We start from the raw sequence: 25,448 nt of genomic DNA on the forward strand, positions 1-25,448 counted from the left end.
CACACACACACACACTGCAAAGCCTACAGGTGGGCTGCTGAATTGAAATCTCTGTTACTTTGAGAGGAAGGTAAAACTTGACAAACTGCTTCTCCCTCTGTTGTTGGACTACCGTGATGTTTGTTTAAAAAAGACAGATTATGACTATGATAAAATAATGAAAGCAATATTTACTAAGCAAGTGAGCACTATTAGAAATAATTATACGTAAAATATCGTAAAAATTATTAGAATTTGGAATCAAATATGAAAATATTTTCAAATGGCTACCAGAAAACCGCGCGGAGGGCGGTCTTTCTGCTAGTTCATAATAATTTAAACTAGTACTCTTACAAGAAAAATATGTATCGGTTTTTGTCAATATCTGTTTTAAAATACTAATAGTTTTTTTCTTTTCCTTACAGGTAAGTCTTGATAAATTGGCACTTTTAAATGCGGTAAGATCATTATTATTATTATTATTATTACTATTATTATTATTATCATTATTATTATTATTACTGTTGTTGTTTGGACTCATGATCGTAAGATTGTGGTTTCGATTCCTGGACCGGATGACGCGTTGTCTTCTTGAGCAAAGCACTTCATTTCCCGTCGCTTCAGTCTACTCAGCTGGCAAAAATGAGTAATCCTGCAACGGACCGGCGTCCCGTCCAGGTGGGGAATAGATACGCCATGGAAACCGGCTCTTATGAGATGGCATGACTCAAGAAGGAAACTTTACCTTAAGGCGGTGAGCTGGCAGAATCATTAGTGCGCCGGGCAAAATGCTTAGCGGCATTTCGTCCGTCTTTACGTTCTGAGTTCAAATTTCCTCGAGGTCGACTTTGCCTTTCATCCTTTGAGAGTCGATGAAATAAGTATCAGTTGAGCACTGGGATCTATGTAATCGACTATCCCTCTCCCCCGTGTGCCTACAGTAGAAAAGATTATTGTTGTTATGGCTAGAAGAATCGGTATCGCGTCGGATAAAATGCTTAAAGGCTTTTCTTTCGGCTCTTGACGTTCTGAGCTCAATTTTTTTCGAGTCGATAAAACAAAGTATTGTTAAATACTGAGGTCGACTTGACTTCTTCCCCAAAATTTCAGGCCTCGTGCCTATAGTCGAAAGGATTACTTTCTGTCTCATAAAATTTAAAAGTCTTATGAAAATGTTCTTTATAGCCAGCTTACTATCGTCATCTAAAGCATGTAGAATGTAGTAACGTCAACCCTGATTCGGTCTTTAGAACATCTCTCTTTTCACGAGGCTCTCTAAGTTTGAAAAGATAGCCATTGACATTGGTTCTGTCGCGGACCAAGCACCCAAAATATTTTAAATGGCTTATTAAAAGGATGAAGGGCAGCAATCATGCCATTTGTCAAAGCCTCCGAAACAGGTTGAGGAAGTAAAGAACTCGTGGGTTATCTTCAAACTTAGTTCAAATGTTTGCAACACAGCGGTGTATTTCGTCAAGTGCTAGTTGGGAGGGAGACGTACACCAGAACAAGAAAAGTTACAATCTCTTCGTCAGGTCCCCCTCTCATTTTGTTTGTAGTTCTTCACACACGGCTTGAATTGACTCGATGTTATAGTAGAAGACATTTGTCCAAGATGCTGAACATTAGGATTAAAACTGAAACTATGTAATTGCCAATTGACTTTCTTATGACACAGCTATTGGCTGCAGCTAAATGTAACCTTACAACGCTTTCAATGTCCGCGACAGAACCAATGTCAATGGCTATCTTTTCAAACTTACAGAGAGCCTCGTGAAAAGAGAGATGTTCTAAAGACCGAATCAGGGTTGACGTTACTACATTCTACATGCTTTAGATGACGATAGTAAGCTGGCTATAAAGAACATTTTCATAAGACTTTTAAATTTTATGAGACAGGAAGTAATCCTTTCCAGTAGATCTCACACAGAAATACTTACTGTAGAACTGTGTCAGTGCCCTTCTTTATAGGAAGATGAGAGCGTGGTTTAATAGATACATTTTCAGCACAAAGTTGATAATGGGTCGCTTGCAAGTTTGGACACTATATATTGGAACAGTATTGAGATAACTTATAAGCTTAATCTTTCAGTAAATATCACAGGAATATTTCTGGTTGAACATTACTTTCCAAGTTGGATATAAGATGACGATTTATGTTTGCTTTAATCGGCAAGTGCGAAAAATTACGTTAGGTGGTTTCATCATTGGAAATATACTCTCTTCTACAACCGACGAAGTACTACTAGTTGAAACTTTAAGAAAATGTGCCTAATACTTTGTTGTCTTACTAAAGGATTTGTTTGAAAAATGAACCCATTTTCAGTTTCCATTCATAATAGAAAGTCAAAAACGGTAAAAGTATAAAAATAATATCATTAAAATCAATATATTTTCCTCGGAAATTACTGTAAATAATTCTGGTTCTTCCATTCTCGTTAGGGATATTCAACGGAATTTTAAACTGTTGAGCTTTACTTCTTGCCAGTTCTTAGCTTTCATTTTGGAATTCCAAACCTACACCCACCCACGATAACAAATTTTATAATTGCTTTGACCTATGCCCCTCCCCCAAGTTTCCTTCTTTTTATTCCGCTATCTCCTATATGTTCTGGCTGTCTTTCTTCAATCTCTTTCTCTCCCCCTCTCTCACCTTTTATACGCAATACAACTTGTAATTATGCCTGCCAGTTAGAAGAAAGCTTTTACAGTGTCGTCTGTTTTCTTGATTTACTGTACGACATGTCAAACATACATGTATTTTGTCGATCAATATGTCGTTCGACAAACGGAAACTTTTACACTAAAACATTTCTATATTCCTCTACCTATTTCCTTGCCATCTCTCTCTCTTCCTCTCTCTGTTTCATTTTTCTGCATTATCACATACTACTCCCCGCCTCTCTCTATCTCTCTCACCATCTTTCCTACTCAATCATGCGGGCTTTTTTTTTTTTTATTCAGTCTTTATATTTTCTTTATTATTACGCTCTCTTGCTCTTTGTTTCTCCTTTCCATACTCTCTCTTCCACTTTCTTTCACACTCTCTCCACTATTTTTCGCATTCTGGTCCCATCGTTCACTTTTATTTTCCTCTTTACTCTTCTTTTACCCCTACATATTCCCTGCACTACATTCCCTCCACACACGCACGCACACATAGTTCCTCCTCCCTCCCACATAACTGTCAATTTAAACAGTCAGATTTACTGAAACCTCGAAACCAATATGGCGACTGGCGCCACGTTTTGTTTAGTAAAAGAAACAAGTTGGAACGTTAAAAATACAAATAACCAACTACCACTACCCCATCACCAACCATCATTACTATTACTACTTGTACTATTACCATAATCACCAAATCATTACTTACCAACATCAACACCACCACAACTGCTACCAACACACTACAACCACAGTTACTACAATGAAATAAATTTAGTACCCACTTTTCTTTATAGTATATTACAGTGTGTTTAACGGGGAAGTATTGCATGGAATAATGACAAGGGTGAGCATAATCAGAAAAGGTGAAGTATTACGCAGAGTAAGAATTACTGAGGAGATGGGAGTGTTACAAAGAATGACTGGGTGCGGGGAGGCTTTAATTTGAATAAGAATTATTGTGAAAGAGGGATAGGGAAGTCAGCGCTAACATGCGGAATAGAGTGAAAGGTAAGGGAGATAAACAACCTCAAAATTATTGTCATACCTGCGGGCGTGTTTCTTTCATCAGTGAAGCCTAACTTGCTGTTGCATGGACACTGGGTGGTGCGATAATGACTGGAGAGTGGAGAAGAACAGATTAACTTTTTTTTTACAATTATTTTGGAAATAGTGGTAAAACTAAGAGTTGTGTGTGCGCATGTGGGGAGAGTATTTTCACATATGTAGATAGATACACATAGGAGATTTTTTTTTACCTTTTAGTTAGGCAGTGGCACATAACCCTTTACGTGGTCCCTGAAACGGAGTGCGGGAGAGAGAGAGAGAGAGAGAGGTGGGGAGGGAAGAAAGAAGATATCCTGAAACCGATTACCTGACCTGAATGATTGCAACAGATTAAACGCTGCTAAAAGCAACCAAGGTGGTGACGTTAAACCGGGTGACGAATTGAGCCTACCGTCCAACACGCACGCACGCAATACACACACAGTATGTTAAAATTTGGGTCAGCTAAGATCCAAGCAGTAACTATAAAACGGCCTTTTTTTTTTTTTTCTTGAAGGCGTTCCAACCGTAGTCATTCCGTCCTTTGTGTCCCTTAAAAATGAAAAAGACAGAATGGTACGATTTTGAGTGAGTTTATGTTACCCATGTAGGTTAACCACATAAGCCTCGCTCGTTGATTCATTAAGTTGTTTGTATTGGCTATAAATGTTAGTAACAGTAGTAGTGGGTCAAGTTAAGAGCTGCTGCACCTACTACTACAACATTAAGTAGTTTCACTTGACTGCATAATGGTTCATAAGTGGAACACTCGTTTGTAATGCTGTGGAGCGTTGGGGTTAATTGATGTAATTGAGGATTGACACTTAATACTTTCCCTACTACTACTACTACTACTACTACTACTACTACTACTACACACTACTATTAGTACGAAGGGTACGCAAGTTAAGTGTAGTAATCAGGTGGAGAGTAACATACACAAATTGAAAAGCCTCCTCCCGTCTAACATAAGAAGTAATGCACGCACATATACATCACACGAACACATGCATGGTTATGTAAACTCTTACATGAAAACTCGTGGAGATTGTTTAATCATTTTAGAAGCTATGTTTCAAACACACGCAGTCACACAAGTGTTATCTACCTGTATACCTCTTTAATATGTATTACTCACACACGTATATACAAACATATCTTTAGTGTATAGAGATATAGTTAGGTATTTAGGTTGTTTGGATTTGATGTATAGATTAAATAAATATGATTAAGTGGAATGATGTAATTAATTACTTAACGATGATGATTCCCTCGGTTGAGTACTGGTCATACATCGTTATCTTGGTGTATCCAGCATGTTAAATTTATTGAGACTACTTTCGTGTGTACACACACACACACACACACACACTCACAGCTAATACACTTACAGCGGCCGTAAATAACATTAGTTGTATAGAGGTGAGGAAAATTTTGTTGAACATTAATTATCAAATCAACCAAAGGCAATGGAAGACAACGCAAGATGACGGAAAATACAAATATCTTTCGAAATTAGTTGACGTACCGATCCCCATTAATTATAATTGGAATCAGATAATATGGTGATGAGGGGAGCGGTAGTCGGAATCCTTAGACGCTGTGACAACACATTTCAATCTTATTTGACCTCCTCGGAGAGTCAATCTTTCACATATTTATCACATCAATGAAGAAAGTCCGCATATATATGCATGTGTGTGTGTGTATAGTTTAATAACAATGCCCAGAAGTATCTTCTTCATGGAACATTACACAATCCACTGGTTGTATAGTTTCAGATTAGCTCTGAGTAGACCTATGATCAAAGGCTTTCCAGCCGTGGCTGACTAAGACAATTTGAGGGTCATTTGACTGCTATTCCTGGCAGGTCGATTGGCCGCGTACATATCTCCCACGTCGGTTCATAACGTCAGTTGTTTACCGTATTGAAACTTAACTGAAGCGCCTTAGATGTATATATATTTATAATATTGTATAAATATTTGTAACAATGCGTATAAATATACACACGTAAAAGTTATGCCTGTTTAATACCGATTGTTATTTTGTCCCACCTTTTGTTTGTCTCAGCCGAAAGAGACTAATTATTTTTCTTATCCCATTTCTTAAGTCGACAGGCTAACATTTGTTGTACATTATTTGTATATTTTCGTATACTCATTTTCATTTTGTCTTGTAATACTGTAAACACAATGTCCATCTTGCTATCCCATTTCTTTCTGGTCGTCCTGTCTTTACTTTGCCATTTCCATACGCCATTTTTTTTTTTTTTCTGAAAATGTTCTAGCACACTGAAGCTAGCGATACTGTTATTAACCGTGTCGAAATCGTATGATCTTCGCACAGCAGCATGAGAGGAAAGTTTGCGTTCATGTTTGTGCTTTGTATTTGACTTGGTCTGTGTGCTTAATTTTTTTCTTTTTTTCTTTTCTCTTCGTTTTTTTTTCTTTTCTCTTTTTTTTTCTTTTCTCTTTTCTTTTTTTTTCTTTTCTTTTCTTTTTTGCTTTTCTCTTTTCTTTTTTCTTTTCTTTTTTTTTCTGAAATCAGCAGTCGCTTATATTGTTATCTCTGTGTGTATTTGTAAAAACTTGCTTGACTTATTTATATATAAAACTACAATTACTTGTGATTTCCTAACACCACAATTTCAGCAAATACACTCGTTAATCCTGTTGAATAATTAGTATTTGTATTCATTTTGATGTGAAAATAATTCTCAGATTAGATAGAGGAAACTACCTACCGAAGTATCGATCAGTGTGTCGTGATATCAAACTCCGATTCATTGAGGGAAATTTGTTATTTAATGTTGGCTACATGAAATATGTTAACACTGATTTAACTGTAATTAAAGTGTCAACCTGGTGAGATTCATGTGGTTAGTGTCAGCCTGGTGAGATTCATGTGGTTAGTGTCAGCCTGGTGAGATTCATGTGGTTAGTGTCAGCTTGGTGAGATTGATTTGGTTAATGTCAACTTTGTGGTTAATATTTGATTCATGAGATTGATGAAGTTGATGCCAGCATTTGTCAGCATTCCGTTTAATATGTCGAACTGGGAGTGAAGCTGTTAACGTTCCGAAGCGATAGCGTTCTGGAGGAATAAAGACTGAGCGAAGTTAATGTGGAATCTGGAGAAGTTGACATCATATGCATAACGAGAATAGAAAAATTGGCTTTGCCTAGGTGGTGGTGGAACGAGATTAGTCAACTCTGAAGAACGGGGGCAGGGACCACTATAGTAGCGTAAGAAAGGGCAGGTTGAGGTAACAGTACATCAGAGATTGGAATGTTGGCGAGCGTCTTTGTCAAACAGTCACGTGGTATTTCTTTGGATGTGAATCATAAATATCTGTATGTGTGGCAGTAATATCAGCCTAGAGCAGTACTAACTCCTAGGTTTTAGCAGAGTTTTATATTGGGTTTCTCTGTGTTGGAGGATTAAATATTTTCTGGTTCTGAAGAAGAAGGCTACTTTTTTGCCATGTTGAAGATGTCGGATCGACTGGCGAATCTTAACTGGAATGCTTTTGATCATAGGTCAAATGCATTCGACCTAGTTGATCTAGGGCTAAACAACAAATATTGCATGTTCTGTTTTGATTTTATAAAATCTGACGTTTGAATTTGACTATAATAGCTAATGAGACCTACTCAGATTGAAACTTTGTTCGTTGATAAGTCTCTACATACCGTACTGGCAGATGACACTATAGTTATGCTGTATGGTATAAAGTCAGAAGAGATGATACTTTATGGTTTTTCGCTACATCTCTTTACGTTCTGCGTTAAATTCTGCCGAAATCGAATTCATCTTTCATCCAGAGAAATAATAGTATTGATATAATCGATTCTTGTCTTGTATTATGGCTACGTTAGAAATGTTCCGTGTTCTTGAAGAGTGTGTCTTTTGGGGTTATAGGAATGTGCTTGTATACTACATCATTTTGATTTTGTTTTGACAATTTGTCTTGTTGATTCTGGTGTCATTTTAGTGCTTCATCTGTTGTATGTAGTGTGTGTTGTGTTATATTACTAAGAGGTTCTATACAATATATTGTGTGTGGATTGTGCTGTTATATTTAGAACTAAAACGCAAAATTAATTGCTGAAGGGCAGAACAAATTATTTCTAACACGTAGTTTCGACTCTTTATTTTCTAAATTAAAGCCCTGCCGAGATTAACTTCACCTTTCACCCTTCGGGTGGCCGATGAAATACAGTACCGGTCAAATACTGGAGTCTATCTAATTGATTTTTACAAAAATACGTTGGCAGTGGTTTCGAAGTTTCGGTTTGCTCGCCTTTCATTAGACTATCTGATGAAGGCGAGCAAACCAAAACTTCGAAGTCACTGTCAACCTTTGCTTTATAAAAGTTGTGTGTGTGTGTATTAGGCGCAGGCTGTGTTACTTCGGGACCACCTGGTTAGGGGATTCGTTTCCACTGTCTAGACGTCGGCCGCGAGTATACCAATATCTTGTCGATGAAGTAGGTAAACGGAAACTGAAGCCGGTTGACTGTACGTGTTTGTGTGTTTGAACATAACCATATTTCAGCTGTTGTCCGTTACACTGGCGGATTATTACCTTGGTTGGAAACAAGCGAGGATTGGTATAGAAACCCTGCTCTAATGTAGCTTCGTCTAACCCATGCAAGCACCGAAAAGTAGACGTTAAAACGATAATGATGATAACGTAATGCTTACGGTTATTATTTTAAAACAATTTTAAGAATAACAACCGAAGGTGTGAATGGAATGTGTATGCACATATATATGTAGAGAGACAAACATCGATTACACAACACTTAGTGCACCTATACATTCACATGTTTAGACAAACAAGAAATATAGATACATGTCTCTTAACACGTAAATGCAGTTATAGCTGTATGCACTTGATCACAACTATATACACGTAGTTATACACTCATACTTACACATTTATATCCACTTGCAGCTATGCATATACCTTTATAAACTAGAACTGTCGGTTATGACGACGAGTGTTGCATTTAATCCGATCAACGGAACAGCCTGCTCGTGAAGTTAACGTGCAAGTGGCTGAGCACTCCACAGACACGCATACTTTTAACTTAGTTCTCATGGAGATTCATCGTGACAGAATATGATAAGGCTGGTCCTTTGAACTACAGGTACCACTCATTTTTGTCGGCAGAGTGGACTAGAAATATCTGTATACACACAGCTAAATATACAATGATACTTTCATATTCAGCCACACGTAGCTATATACATCGACATACAGCTACACGGCTAACCACAGCCATATACATTCAAACAGTTATGCACAACCTCAATCAACTGTCTGTATTTCCACACACGCAGCTATACAATGCTATACAACACAGCTACGCAAAGCTATGCACAGTTGTGTATCAACACCCCACACTCAACGCTGCTCTATACACACAGCTAAAAAAAAAGCAAAAAGAAAACACCCCAACAAAACTATATACACAATGGCGGTTGGCAGATTGTCAACTGCGTGAATAAACGGGAGTGAATAGATTGCTTAATTAGCAATTAATAATCAGTGAAATAGCGTGATTAAATGTCAGTAAATAAGTTTTATTGTTGCTGTTATCAGTGTAATATAATTAGGGCAGGGAACAACAACAATGATGATAATACCAACTGTAACAACTGCCGCAATCATAACAACTGTGACAAGTCATCGGGAAAATTAATAAACAAAGAAAATTCCCTTTTTTCTGCATCACTAAACTATTCTTCTTCTCATCACTAATCATTATTACCAGCCTTATCATCACTTTCATCATCATCATCATCATCATCATCACCACCGTTATTATACTTAACCATGACCACCAGTATCACCATCATTGCCATCACCACCACCATGGCATATTACTATCTAACTTCTTATATGCTTTCTTTTCTTTTCGTCTTCTTAACTCAACTCCCAACCACTCGTTTATATCTCCTCCACTCACCAATCTCCCTCTCTATACCACCACAGCTCATCCGCTGATTTCAACGATGAACATGCAGTTGTCTGATCAAATAACTCATTACTTTTACTTTTATTTGTTTCAGTCATTTGACAGCGGCCATGCTGGGGCACTACCTTTAGTCGAACAAATATAGACCCCAGAACTTATTCTTCGTGAGCCTAGTACTTATTCTATCGGTCTCCTTTGCAGAACCGCTAAGTTACGAGGACGTAAACACCAATACCGGTTGTCAAGCGGTGATGGGAGGGGACAAACAAAGACACACATATATACGATGGGCTTCTTTCAGTTTCCGTCTACCAAATCCACTCACAAGGCTTTGGTCGGCCCGAAGCTATTGTAGAAGACACTTGCCCAAAGTGTCACGCAGTGAGACTTAACCCGGAACCATGTGGTTGGAAAGCAAGCTTCTTACCACACAGCCACGCCTGTGCCTATATATATATATATATCATTCGCTTGTTACAAGATCATTAGACCACTGATAACGTAAGAGTTACTAGAATAAAATGGACTCTAGACAGAAGACAATAGGTGATGATGTACATTAGACTTAAAAGACTGGAGGTCATATTGAAGAGGAAGACTGGAAGGGAATTCCAAAATTCATATGTAAGAGGGAAGAAACTGGTACTGTAAAGTATTTTACGATACTTAGGAGGCTGCACAGTATACTGACGAGGACTGAATGCAAGTCTAGTTGATTGCTGATAATCTCTTAAAGGAGGAACCAGAGAAGAGAGCTCAGCTAAACAATGTCGATGAAAATACTTATAGAAAAGAGACAAGGCAGCCACGCGACGACGATGAGAGAGTGAATCCTAATTAGAAGATAGATCAGGACCAATAGCAATACAAAGTACGACGTTGAATGTGATCCAACAGAGTTAAACAATCTGTAGGAGCACCTGCCCATATGTGACAACAGTACTCAATGCAGGGGCGAATGGTGAATTTATAAAGATAAATATTTGAAAGAATTTCTCCAAGTTAGATATAAAATAGTCTTTCTGTACTTTAATCTTATTTGCAGACTGGGGCTACTAATACATTCATAATGTGTGTATGTGTGTCTTCACGTTTTTACTTCCCAATTTTTCCCCAAAAGTGCTATAAAGATTTCCACGTTTTTACCATTTCACTCTAAATTTGTTTTCTAAATATTTGTTATCATTCCTGCTATCTTCATCTTGTAAAAACTTATTTTAATCTGACATAAACCGCCATTCCTTAAACTAATCTACCTAACTAAAACCACCGCTAATCTCTTGATTTTCTTGCTTTGTTGTTCCTTGCTTGTCATTGGCTACTTTGATTTATAAACTTACAGACAAAAATTAACCCGCGTTTTTGAACTGTTAACAAGTTTGTATTTATACATGTCACAGCTTAGCGCTGTCACCCTCTATATACCTCTCACTTCGTTTGATTAGTGTCATCTCTCTCTTTCTCGCTGTTTTTCTCTCTTTCACACACACACACACACACACGCACGTCTATCTACTTTCTCTAATCTTGACCAAATTCATTTGAAGAAAATTTTGCGGAAAATAAAAAACAAAAAAGAATTTTATCATCACCATCACCATCATTGGTGGTGAAGGTGGGGATAGTTATATAATACAACTGAAATTATTGAAAATAAGGTATTATAACAAAACATAGTTAATATTTCGCCGTCTTTATCATCGGCATTATTTTCTTTTTCAATTGTGTGTAAAGAGAGACGTTTATGTTTACGAAAGAAATTAAAGAACATAGCACTCAATATCTGGTTTCATAAAAAATATATATTTGAAGTTGTGATCACAAAGGACTGGATCGGCGATTTGCATAGGTTCACGGCGAGTGTGTCACTTGATCGAAAATACTGCAAATCAAAAAATTGAACTTCTACGATCAAAGAAAGAAAATCTAATCTAGATCTATGGTCCCCAAGGAACAACTATTCTGTGATGCCCTTTAGCTGCACTGGGTATGGATTTGTGGCAATAGGTATTGAACTTTCAAGCGGCTGGAAATTGTACAGGAGGAACCTCCTCCAATAACGGCAATTAGATGATATCTGTAGCTGATTTAATATCTGGAATTTTTCAGTTAGACAAAGCCTGCAATCCACAAACCAGTGAAACGTGCAGTGGTTTTATCAACGATGCTTACCATATGTTACTGTAAGGCGTTCAGATTTTCAGTGACTGGAAACCAGTTGGTGGCTAAATTGGTGTTGAGTCATTCGTTTTACCTGCAGTACTGGAAGTGTCGTTTAAAAACGTAGTTGCCAAGGTTAATCGTTTGTTCTAACAACCAACATGCATGTTTCTATGTATGTATGTGTCTGCCAGGGCATAGGGGTGGGGAGTAGTGTAATAGAAATTGTGTGTGTAATATAATGCAGTGGGGATGGGCAAAGCTGAATCGTTTAATTTCTTTCTCTTTATTCGTGTTCACGTTCGTTATTTAATATGTCTATTGTTTTAAGATAATAGCTTATTGACGTGACTAAGTGTTCGAGTGGAGAGTGAGAGTGCTTTGTGTGTGTGTGTGTGTGTGTGTGTATCCATTTTATCCCCCTCCCATTAAAAAAAAAATGCTTTTATATGTACCGGGTTATGTATTTGTGTGTGTGAAGATGTGTGCTTGTGCGTACATATGGAAGGGTATGTATGTGTGTGAATGTTAAAGTGCATGCATAAATGTAGAGTTGCCTGTCCATGTATCTATCTTCACACTTCACCTTCATCAAACGTTGATGTTATTGAGATATACACAAAAAACAAACCAAGGTGTTCAAACACAAACATTGTTATTTTCAAGTACAATGATCAAAAATTGGACGAAGTTCAGACCTCATTAATATCCAGCTACTATACAAAAAAAAATAATAATAATGTAGTAATTAATGTGCATGTTAATTATATTCTAGGTGGTAGTGATTGGAGGAGGAACTATTGGGGATAGTTGTGGTGGTGGAAGCAAATGATTGTATAATCTCATAAGAGATGGCGGGGCAGGTAATGTGGTGAGATCGGTGGTGGTGAGGAATCATTACGCCTATTATGATCGATATCAACATCGTTGTCATACAGTCATTATTGTCACTCGAATAATGTTTTTGATAGATTATGTCTAAATAAAAAGACGAGCTGGTCACGGCTGGATCATCTTTCATCACAGGTCAACTATTCAGAGCTCGGGCCACGTACAAAATACGCAAACCATGTTGGCCAAATGATGTTAACATCAAGGTATTAAAACAAAAAAAAACACCTAAAACTTAGTGAAAAAAAAATTCCTATTACTATCAAACAGAGCATAGACAAATTCCTCGAAGAAATATAAGACAAACGTTTTGGATACGTTTTTGTCAACAACTCCTTAAATGAACCCATGACATCCTAAATATGACTCAATGAGCACTACTCAGTAGTGGTGGTGGTGGTGTCGTCGGCTTTTGAGTTAAGCATGGCCGAAGCATATCATCATCAGTACATATTGTCAAGCTGAGTTTGTGTGTGTGTGTTGCATCTATAGAAATCCACATCTTACAAGATAGCAATCTGGGAGTCGCACCAATGGATTTCTGATGGTCGAAAATGCCCAGAATTGGCCTTTTTTTTTTTCTTTTTTTTTTTTCCTTCCTAAGATGTGAATTTTTGCATTAAAAATAATTTCAAACCATAACTTATAACAATTTTCAAGTCGGAGAAATACACCAGCATTTGCAAACACGAGTCAAGTCCCCTTCTAGCGACGGTGTAAAGAGAGAGAGAGAGATAACAGATTTTTTGAATTTCGTCTTTTTAGTGAGTGACACACAATATAAACGATATTCTCCGTTTCTCCACAACTAATTTCCAAATTTGCTGAATCCGTTGCTCTACTCATAGCGACATATAGCTGGTCGTGCGTGAACATAGGAGAGAGCAGAAGTTACCAGAGCAAAAATCCTAAGTGCTGACTGTAGACACGCTTCTTCGCAAACGATCAGCTATTATTTTGTAAACAATGTTACGAAACTGTTCATGTTTTCGAAAGGAGAGATCTGACTCTCACATCTCTGCGGGAGAAGATAGGCCTCGCTATTCCTCTTACAAAACTTACGTCCGGGTGCCAAATTTGCCTCAATTGATGATATTACTCAGGTAATCCTAACTTAATCCCGAGCAAAGCGGGGCTATAGTGCTTGTAGTAGCTAATGCTGTGTGTGTGTGTGCGCGCGCGCTGGGATATGTATATGCCTACAAATACACACACACACAATTATCTATCTGCATGCTTATATCTGCGCCTATCTGTTCATCTATATAAATACTGAAGTGTGCCTGTCTATGTCGGAGTAAAGTGTAAATATATGGTGTGATGAAGATTGCAAACTGTTCATGTTTGTGTCTGTGCATGTATATGTTTGTATGTCTGTTTCTTCTTCTATGTGTCTGTATGTAAAGCATACTTGTGTGTGTGTGTGTGTGTGTGTTTTAGCGAACCCCTAAGGAAGTTCTGTATTGAAACTTACCAAAATCTGTTGGTAATACATCAACATTTCTTTTTTCAAATAAAAACAGCTGCAGTTATCTGTCTAAACAGACCTGTATTGTGTGTGTGTGTGTGTAAACAAACCTGGCTGGTATGTGTTAACGGGGTGTGTGTATTAACATATATATAGATGTAGGCGGGCTTGACTAGTGTGTCAATGGTGTATGTATAAATACATTTGTGTACATGTGTTTGTTTACTATGTATATACGATTGTCTATATTCGTGTTTGTGTACGTGTATTTTTATGTATCTATATGTCTCAAGTTAGCTGTATGTGTGTATGTTGAGAAACAGATTTGGCACCGGGTGCTTGATGTGGATGTATGAAGAATAGACGGGACTGGGGAAGGAAATATCTGTGGTGGGTAGTAGCTATGTTAGGGACAAATATGAAAGAAACGAGGAAGGAAGAGTGGGAAGTAAAGCAAGTAAATAATGAGGGTTGACTAGGGGTGTTTTTGGTGGGTGAAATAGTTTGGGTATCTGTGTACAATATTTGTTGGTTATATTAAGAGGGTGTGCTTGATGTGTCTAGTAGTGTAGATGGAATATATCTGCGGAACGTTGAAGGGGAGGAGACAGTTGTGTAATATGTAGCAAAACAAGGGTGTGAGTGAAGAGGATTGTGAGAGAAAGTTGTGGGATGGCGTTCGTGAGATAGGAAGTAGCTGGAGTATGATTCGGTGATCTGGAGAAAACATCGTGCTTGAGGTGAGGTTGTATGTGTGTGTTGAATGAAGAAAGGGTTCCGATAGATTATATAAATCAATGGATACACACATTGAATCTTAGTGCTGAAAGACAGCATGAGAGAATCGAAGATCAATAATGACAGAACTTTGAACTTCGAATTCCTAAAGATCAGTAATGACGGAATTTTGAACATAGGATCGATTTTTCGCCTCCAACACCTCCCCATTTCTTCTCACTATTATTCCTTATTACCTGCAATACCAATTCTCAGTTGTCTTAAAGCACTATTCTGCAGGAACTAGTACAGAGTGATACACAAATTTCAAGTTTAAGGCTCTGTCATTCACTCTTAAATACCAGTGTTGAAGTTTTGCAATAATAATCCCTCTCAAAATACATGCTAAAGCTATAACAAAAACAGATTAGACAAATTAGTCCTAGAAGCTCTTTTAAAAGATCGGGTGACCATATTAAGAACACTTTGATCGTATTATTCAATGAAGACTGACTTCGGATACTAAACAGACACCAACAACTGTAACCTTAACTGAAAGTCCGTCGGAATTTGAAATCTGGTCAAATACTTCGATACCTTATAGGTAAAATTATCGTTATAGTTTCTCTTTGATCTCAAATTACTGCATTCTCACCACACGGTGGTGATAATCATATTTTGATAATATTTATTTTTATGTGCAAACGTAAGGTGATTGATGTATTTATTTTTATCTTTTACTTGTTTCAGTCATTAAACTGTGGCCATGTTGGGGCACTGCCTTGAAGAATTTTCGCCGAACGAATCGACCCCATTACTTAATTGTATTTTAAGCCTGGTACTTATTTTATCGGTCTCTCTCTTGTATATGCAGTGTGTGGGTTGTTTAAATATATAACCAGGTGTCCTTTAAATATATATGCAGTAAACGTATGTGTGTGTGTGTGTGTTTTTGTGTGTGTGAGAGGTGGGGCTACACATGAGTGTAGTAACAGGAGAGATAAAATATTCCACTACTCAAAGTGGCTTGTTTAAATATATGTATGTATACGTATGTATATACCCATACATACACATGCGTGCGCTCACGCAGCTTCAGCGCCCCCCCCCCCACACACACACACATACACTTATATACATACCAGCTAACGTATGTTTCTACATGGTCGTTCTATCTGCAAGAAGAAGCCAAATTCCTTCTGCAACCATAAGAAAGGAAGATCGCGTTAGATAAAATAGCCTAGATCTCACCGTGCCTACAGAAAACAAATAAAAAGAGGGGTTGGTCACGGCAGGAATGCCTTTAATGCTTTTAGGTCTGCTTAATAAGAACCGTCATAGTGGTACACACAGTCCATGATAGATGTGCTGAGATGTGTAGAATCTGTGTATGTGTGTATACGTCCAGCAGGTGCACCAATTTAAGTATAGAGGAGGCGGTGGGTAGATAATTGGATGATAGGTGGACTAGGTTACCTAAACTAACATATGTCATTGAAATAACAAATCTGTCCACACTTGGTCCCTTTATTTATTTTCATAACTTCCTACAGGAACTCTTTGCCTTCCCTGCCCAGCACTCATCACTCAATCTTCCTTGCACACACTTTCCCCTTCATCTCTCATACATTACTTCTGTCATATACGCTCGGTCCTCTTGTTATACACACACACACACACAGCTTTGCAATAGAGGAGGTAGAAAGTTGTGACATTTATGATTTATATTACTGCTTGTGTGCACATGTATGTGTGTGTGTGTGTGTGTGTACTTAGGGAGAGTGGCGCCAATTAAAATACTTGAATTGGTTCTATTTATTTCATTCCTGTGTTTATTTTTCGGTTAATTAGATAATTAGTTAATAAATAAATGTAATTAAATAATTGATTAATTAGTTTTCGTCAAAGTTGTTTCATCACTGTGTGTAAGACCTTAGCCATGATGCTATATATGCCTCTCATGCAACTCTGTGACCAAACATTTTGTTGTGTTCATATCTCAGTGTCTAATGGTGAATTTTGTTCATGTTTTTTATTCGTATTTTCAATGTTTTACTTTTAAAGTGCGGTAAATAATTTTTTCTTATGTTAGTGGTGGTTCTATGTACGCCTTTGTATATTGATATATATGTATGTATGTATGTGAGGGTGGGTTGCCCAGTTCGCAGGCTATGAAGGAGTGATGCTAGAGATGTGAAATCTTGCTTGCATTAATTTCAATCAACTCTTATTGCATCGTTTCTTTTCAGGTGAAATGACATCTGACTGTTCAGACAAGACTCCAGAAGTAACTAGTAGTGACTTCCCTTTTAAATCGACGGATCTATTTTAAAACGGGGGCGCCAGTTTTCATTTATGTTTTATGTAGTGTTTTTGGTACGGAAAGATTTTCAAACTTCGTATACTTATCTATTTTGTGTTATAGAACAGAAAAATATTTTTGTATTCGAATTTATTTCATGTAAAAAATTGTCTTATTTCGATAATTTCTACTAATCACTGACGTCTATTCAGTTGAAAACAGTTAGCGCTGTAACGGTGTATATCGTATTTATCCCCTAACCCGAACCCTAACTAGACTGTTAACCGTAACCGTAACCCTAACCCTAAAACTAACCCTAACTCTAGAATCCGAAATATGTCACAGGGAATAACATTTTTATGACCGCCCAGCAGTATTGAGCTGAATAGACGTCAGTGATTGGTTGAAATTACAGAAATACGACAACTTTAACATGGAATAACTTGCGAATTCCTTTTTTTTTTTTTGTTAAGAAGACTAAGAGTAAAAGATGTTTTATATGACACATTCTACCAGTGTCCCAAGTTTCAAAGTGTTTCGTTAGTGTTTCGTTAAGAAAATACTGGCACCCCGTTTTAAAATAGATCCAAATCGACAAATTTTGGCATCATGGTGTTATCAAGAAGTACCTACAGAAAAGGGTTCAGCTCCTAAGGACATTCATGCTGATATGGTTGCTATCTTTGGGGAAAGACGCTTCAGATTTTTATCAACAGTACAAAAAGTGGGCAGCTGAAATTAGGAGGTGAAAGCAGTGTCTTGCAACTGCCACCACGAGGAAAACATTGATCGAGTTTAATTTATGGTGATGGATGACAGGCGATTAACTATAAATCAAGTAGCTAATGTTGTTGTTATATCTCGTATGAAAGTTAAGAATATTCTGCACAATGAACTTGGCATGACAAAAGTTTCTTTTCGGTGAGTGCCACGTTTTCTGACACTTGATCAAAAGTGCATCAGGCTGATCGCAACACAGGAAAATCTGACATTGTTTGAGGCAAATCCAGCTGGTTTCCTCGAACGTTTCGTAATCCAGGATGAGTGTTGGGTTCATCACTTTCAGCCAGAGACAAAGAGACAATTGATATAGTGGAATCACCCCTCCTCCAAAGAAGACCAAGATCGTTTCAACTGCAGTGAAGGTGATGGCCTCATTTTGGGGGATGCCAAAAGGCATTGTGTTTCTTGACTATCTTGAAAAAGGTCACACCTTCAATGCAGAGAACTATGCCAGCTTACTGAACCAGTTACCAGAGATTATCAAACACCCAGGAAAACTTTCGAAAGGGACTTGTTTCATCAGGACTATGTTCCAGCACACAAGTCCTTGGTTTCAATGGCTGCTGTGCGTGACTGTGTTGAACAACCTCCCGTATCTCCTGATTTGGCTCCATCTGACTATCATCTGTTCCCCAACAAGAAAAATACTTTGCTGGAACCAGTATCGCAGTAACTATGACGTCATACCTGTTAATGACTTTTTTGAACGACAGGATGAAAGCTTCGCCACCAATGGGATCCAAACACTGTAATATCGATGGAAGAAGTGTGTGGACTGCAAGGGAGACTGTCGAAAAATAAACCTCATTTGGTCCAATTCAGTGAGAGTATTTTGGGCCACCTATGAACCTTTCAGCCGACCTCATAATATGATGATTTGTGTCTGTATGAGGTTTGGGGTTTGTGTTGTACCTTACACTTCCGACTTCATTACAATTCATTTTGTTTGTATGTTCGTTGCAGTTAAGTTTTCTTTTCGGGCAAGTTTTTTTTTTTTTAATTTTATTGTTTTCTTTTTTTTTCTATTCTATACATTCGTGCGTGTCAATTATTAGCACTAATAGGCTTGATATATCAATTCACAAATACTTATTCATACTTACATGTTGACACACATAGCCTTCCCCATGAACACACAGGAATGCACATACATATATTTACGCATATTTACATGCAGTGTCAGTTTGATAGGTTTGTCAGTAATGGTAATATTGCTTATTTTGTAAAACTGTTAAAGATTGTATTTAAATTGTCAAGTATCATTGTATCTCTCTATATAAATATCTATTTGATTCTTTCACTAATGAAACAAACGGTGAAAACTGGAGATTATCAAACGGCCAACAACAAAGTGAGTTTGTTGTTAGCATGTGTGTGTATGTTTAAAACTACGTTAGAAGTGGGGCTACGCATGACAATAGTTACAGCTTTGCGCTTCACATTTTCGAAAGAAAAGAAAGCGTTACAGCGTTTTTTAGTAGCCGTTGTAAAATTCCAGCTGTAAATGATAACCCGTAATCAGTGAAAAAGAGGATTTCCCTCCCTCTCCCCACACCAACGTATATATATACTGTGTGTGTAAATACGCATACATATATACATATGTTAACATGCAATTTACCGTCGTAAAACGGTGGAAATAAATTGTCTTTAAAAATGAAAGTAAATTGCGTTAGTGGCGATATACCAAAATTCCATAAAACGCGTTTGGTATCCGTTGGGTGGGTTTCCTATGTGGGTCTTGGCAACTTCTATCCTTATGAAATTGTCGATCATTAATCCAATTTTGTTGATTCCATACTCAGACTATAGAAGGGCGATGGATGTTCTCCATGAAGAAACTTAGGCCCTAATGTGGGAGTAGTGATGATTTATTTATATCATATCTTCATGAGCATGTGTGACGAAACAATTTTAGAAGTCGAGAAGAATCATTATGAATCTCATATCATGCCTCCTAGCAATATTGTTAAAAAGTGAGTAAATGTTGCAAGACTGGTCCAAGTGAACTCTGTCCTATAGGTTGACGGAGGACGATATGGAGAGGGTTCTTGCCCTACTGGTCAGGGCAATCGTGGTTTTGTGGAGTCTCCATTAGAAGCTCTAGGATATCTCCTTCCCTGGGGGAATTAATTCATTGTTATAATTTTATATTGTTACGGGGGGGGGGAGGTTATCTACACATTTTTTATGTAACCCACACTTTATTCTCCTGTACCGTCCCCAATGTTTTTTGTGAACCTCTAGTAGTTAATAAAGGAAACATTATTATTATTATTATTATTAGTAGTAGTAGTAGTAGTAAGGCGATAAGCTGGTAGAATCGTTAGCATTTTGGGCGAAATGCTTTGCAGTATTTCGTCCGTCTTTACATTTTGAGTTCAATCAAATTCCGCCGGGTTCGATAAAATAAGTACCAGTCAAGTACTGAGAACTGACTAGTTACCTTTTTCGAAATTTCAGGCCTTGTGTCTATAGTAGAAGGTCGTAATAAGGCGGCGAGCTGGCAGATTCGTGAGCACACCGAGCATAATTAACGACATTTCGTCCATTTTTACGCTCTTACTTCAAAATTCTGCCGAGGTCGACTTTGCCTTTCATCCTCTCGAGGTCAATGAAATAAGTACCTGTCCAGCACTAGACTCGATGTAATCGTTTAATCCCCTCCCCTTTACATTTCCGACCTTGAGCCTATAGCAGAAAGAATTATTATATTACTGACAGTAGTAGATTATCAAAATCAGTAAAGTACCTGGACGAAATGTTTTGCTGCAGCTGATTATATCTCTTTACGTTCTGAGATCAAATCCCACCAAGGTAAGCTTTGATATTTCATCCTACTGGAGTCAATAAAATATGAACGGCTGGTGTATGTTAACAGTTATATACTTGGGACAATGTACATTTTATACATTGCCGTATATATGATACTGAACTATACTTATATGTTGCCTAGACCTATTAATTTATGTCATGAGGCTTGCTTTTAACCCTGGATCAACCTTGATTCAGCAGACGTAGTGATGCAGTTTAGCTGGCAAGTTAGCCCTGCTCTCGCCAACCAGTTAATATTTTTCAACCCTAGGTCAACCCTGATTCACCAGACCTATAATAAAGGCATTCCAACTTTGGCCATACTGTCACTATAGATATCTAGAATTATGTCATCTCTGTGCTTGTGACCGCCTTTTTTGGGGGTGTGAATTGGCGGACATTTCACAGTTGCTCCTCGTAGTTTGATCAACGAAGAGTCTCTCTTGTTGGTTCGCCAAACTGTCAGCTGTGAGGTGAGAGAATATTGCTGGTGTGCTAGGCAAATACTGCACACCAACAGTGGCAGTAAACGTGTAAATATTAAACTCGCTATTATATAATCAAAGTTTATAACTGGAAACAAATATTTTTCTGTCTTCCGTTATAAAATAATTTGGGAGTTGATCCGCACCACAGTTACCACGATATGACATTGGTTGGATATTGGGGTGCTGGGAGAGTGATAAAAATAAGGAACCGAAAATGAGCGACATATCACGAGCACACACCCTGTGTTTGCTCAGGTTGAAATGATTGTAGCAATATTTAATGTTGATATTAAATGTCTATAATATAGTTACAGTTGTTACTAAATACTTACTGTATACAGTTACAATAGTATGGGATTTTTTAAAGCATATTTTTATTACTGTAATTTGTACGGTTGAACGTTGTGTTGATACACTTGTAGTGGGTCCCACATACAACTGAAAATGTTTTTGTGTTTTACCAGTTTAACCGGTTTTATTGAAACCAATCGCAATATAATCTGAGACAACAACCATACACACCACCCCTACCCCTATTCAAATGTAAGTGGACTCATCTTAACATGATTTACGAGAGAGCTAGGAGGGCAGCTATAGACTTCCATAATCTTAAATCTGTGTTCTGCATCTCTCGTCAACATGGGACAGGGCGGCTTACTATCACAGTTATTAAATTAACGTAAATTGATTCGTTTCACGAGGAACATGGTGTGAGGGCTATATCTCAAATATACACATACACGCACAAACAAACAAACAAATAAACTCTTACATACGCGCGTGCGCACAATATGTTTCAGCTTTTAGCCAGCTTGTGTGTTCTCATTATGTATGTCTGAGCTAAACCTTGGGCCTCGTGATTCTACATAGTTGCTAGAAATAGCGCGAAAAAAAATCCAGCCTATGCCAAGTAGCCTTTGACCTCACGTTTCTTACAGTGACATATTCCTAGTAGTTTCTTTACCATATAAAACTAATTTAAGCATGTGACCTTTCTATTCAAATTTCTCACACAATAAAACAAAGCCGTTCTAACATGTGACCTTTAAGGTTTATAATAAATCCATTTGTTTCTCCTTGGTTCTTCCGTAATAATAGCCATGATTTCAGTTAATTGACTTGTAAAACATTGAAGTGTGTTGGTAAAATAACAGCCGAAAATTTCGCTGTAATGGGATAGGGTGGGGGAGCGAATGCGTGAATGTCAGAGAGAGAAAGCTACCGTTAACGGCCATACCAATTTACTGAGCTTGCTTTATATTATCTTATCTGTTAGTTTAAAACGCTCGATGTAGCTCAACCAAGCTGCAATTGCCAAGTTGTAAACCAGTAAATAATGACGTTATTTTAAAACAATGCTCATATTTTGTTGTCGTGTCTTGTAATGTCAGTCATTATTTCAAAATGGCGACTGACGATTTAACTACCACACTCCATCACCACCACCAATCCGTTCTCTATTCAATAACTTGAGAGAGAGTGTGTGTGTGTGATATACTAGACATCGTAGCCTTTGAAGTTCCATGGTTATTTTGAAAACTATGTTTGTTAGAAGTCTATAAAAGAGTCATGAAATGCAATCTTTTTTTTTTTAACTTGAAATTTTTTTTAGGTTTTTGATTCTTGCGGGTAGACTCTTACAACAAAACAACTTTTGAAAACTGTATTCTTAATTACACACTTGTCACCTTTTCTACCTTAAACGTTATCTTTTCTTTTTATCGTTATGTCAAGAAGTAAACTATCTTAACTATGGAACAAAATCAAAAATATAGTCTAGCTATAAAATCATTCTGTTATAAGCATAAGCAGGGCTACATTTAGCATGTATTGCGCCCTTTTTCATATCAAAAAGTGTGTATGGCTAGACTTGATCTCGTAATCCCAGTAACTGAAGTACAGTAACCTCCACACTGAAAACTTGAGTGGGGGATATGAACAGTATCATCTACCGTGAAGTATTACACCAAACCGAAACAGTTAATGCGGAGAAGTATTGTTATTATTTGGAAGCATTGCACAAAAATTTGCAGGAAAAGTGCATATCATCGATCAACCGCAAGTGGGGTGTTGATTTTGCACGATAATGCAAGACCACATATTACCCAAGTCACTCGAGAAAAGATTGTATTATTATTATTAAATCACAAGCGCGTGTACACGAATTCCATCTAAAAGTCCACTCCCACGGTATTGTCAGGATGCTGCAATGAGATCGAGTCACGTGGCTACGGGAGTAGTTTCTTGAGCACGCTGCTATTTTTGCATCTATTTACCGGTCCCTGATGGAATGAAAACGATCCGGAGTAGTTTGAAGTCGAACTCGGAGCCTATAGACTACAAACTATCAAACGATAGTTTTGTCGCTCAGTTATTTCTGACAAATCACCTCCCTTCCCACATAGAAAATATTGTTTAGGCCAGAGGCATTCCATAAGAAATTGGTTACTATTTTGGTGGCTCGGTTTTGTCATAATTTGTTCACAAACGATTGTTCACCGCCAGTCCTTTGCTTTCAGTGAATGTCTTTTATATATTCTAGTATTGTTGATATGGTAGCTGTTGCTTCTGCTGTTGTTGTAGCTATTGTTATAGGTTACTAATTTAACTTTTGTTCGTTGTTTGGTATTTAGAACAGCTAACCATTTGAATTTTATTTTTCTACATGTGACATACCTATTGAGCTGAAAGCTTTCACACATTACCGCCTGCGTCCAGTTTGCTGCTTTAATGTTACCATAATATTTAAAAAGAAAAAAAATAACTCAGCTGTTTTTCTTTAATTTCTCTTTATGGGTGTGTAGTAAGAAGTTTGCTTCTCGACCACATGGTTTCGGATTCAATGACGCTGCGTGGAACCTTGGGCAAGTGTTTTCTACTATAGCCCTTGGCAGACTAAAAAGCCTTGTGAGTGAATCTGGTAGACCGAAACCGAAAGAAGACCGGTGCGTATCCTCCCACCGCTTGTCAACCGGTATTGGTTTGTTTACTTCCCCGTAACTAAACGGCCCGGCAAAAAGACGCCGATAGGTTAAGTATCAAACATAAAGAGAACTAATATTGGGGCCGATGATCTGTTCGATGACTGAAACAAGATAAAGGATAATATGAGTGTTTCAATGAATTCTTCAGCATTTAGTTAGATTTACCAAGTAACATGGCAAAGTTTTGGCTCCTTTCAAATATTGTCATCATTACCTCAGTTCTTTTTTATTTTATTTTGTGGGATGGTGTATATTGTAAATATGTGGGCGGGGACTTGGGGAGAATATCTAAATTTTGAAACAACCTTCATCATCATCAAGGCGGCGAACTGGCAGAATTGTTACCACGCATGGCAAAATGCTTAGCGGCATTTCTTCTGGCTTTACGTTGTAAATGCAAATAGTGCAGAGGTCGACTTTGCCTTTCAATAAAAAGAAGTACCAGTCAAGCATTGGGTAGATGATATCGACTTACCCCCTTCCCTAACATTGCTGGCCTTCTGCCAGATTTTGAAACCATTATTACTTTTGAAGGCGGTGAGTTTGCAGAATCGTTACTAGACTGGACAAAACGATGAATGGTATTTCTTCTGGCTATACGTTCTAAGTTCAAACGCTGAGATCAATTTTGCATTTAATTCTTTCGGGGTCGACAAAATAAGTACCGGTTAAACACTGAAGTCGATGCAATCGATTAGTTTCCCTCCCCCAAATTTCAGGCTCGTCAACTAGACTGTCCTGACTTGTTTTTTGATCTCCATACCGTAAGATATAACATTGATATCAGGTGTTTTTTTTTCCTAAAATTTACACAGAACGTCCTTCAAACTTCGACATGGGGAAAGAGATTTGGTCACGTGATAAATGAAATGTGTCAAAAGTAGTAACACACACCATCCCCGCCACATCTTTCTCTCAGATAGCAAGGACAAGTACATGATCAAAAAAGCTAGACAATGAGATCATAGCTTCAAAAATAGTATCACTTCAGCATGTTTGCGTCTGTATGCTTGTGGTAATTAAGGAACAAAACATTTTGATAAGCAATTCACTCCAACATTTTAATTATTTCAAGAATGGAATGAATGTTAAATTAGATTTAAAATACAATTTCTAAACCACTTCAGTTTTTTTTTTTTTATTTTTTTTTTTTTTTTTTTT

General features: G+C 37.5%; 1 protein-coding gene across 4 annotated transcripts in view; it reads left to right on the forward strand.

The window, feature by feature from the left end:
- The window catches only part of LOC106882728 (uncharacterized), a 176,770-nt gene that overhangs the window by 58,751 nt on the left and 92,571 nt on the right, over nt 1-25,448 (forward strand). For 3 of the 4 annotated variants that reach the window (XM_052967298.1, XM_052967297.1, XM_052967299.1), the window contains exon 2: nt 405-437. The exons of the other annotated variant lie outside the window; for it this stretch is intronic. In XM_052967298.1, coding sequence (XP_052823258.1) covers nt 405-437 — 33 coding nt within the window. The remainder of the gene's footprint in view (nt 1-404; nt 438-25,448) is intronic. 4 annotated transcript variants of the gene reach the window in all.

Source organism: Octopus bimaculoides, chromosome 4, assembly GCF_001194135.2.
Source record: "Octopus bimaculoides isolate UCB-OBI-ISO-001 chromosome 4, ASM119413v2, whole genome shotgun sequence".
In the NCBI taxonomy this organism is placed as follows: domain Eukaryota; kingdom Metazoa; phylum Mollusca; class Cephalopoda; order Octopoda; family Octopodidae; genus Octopus; species Octopus bimaculoides.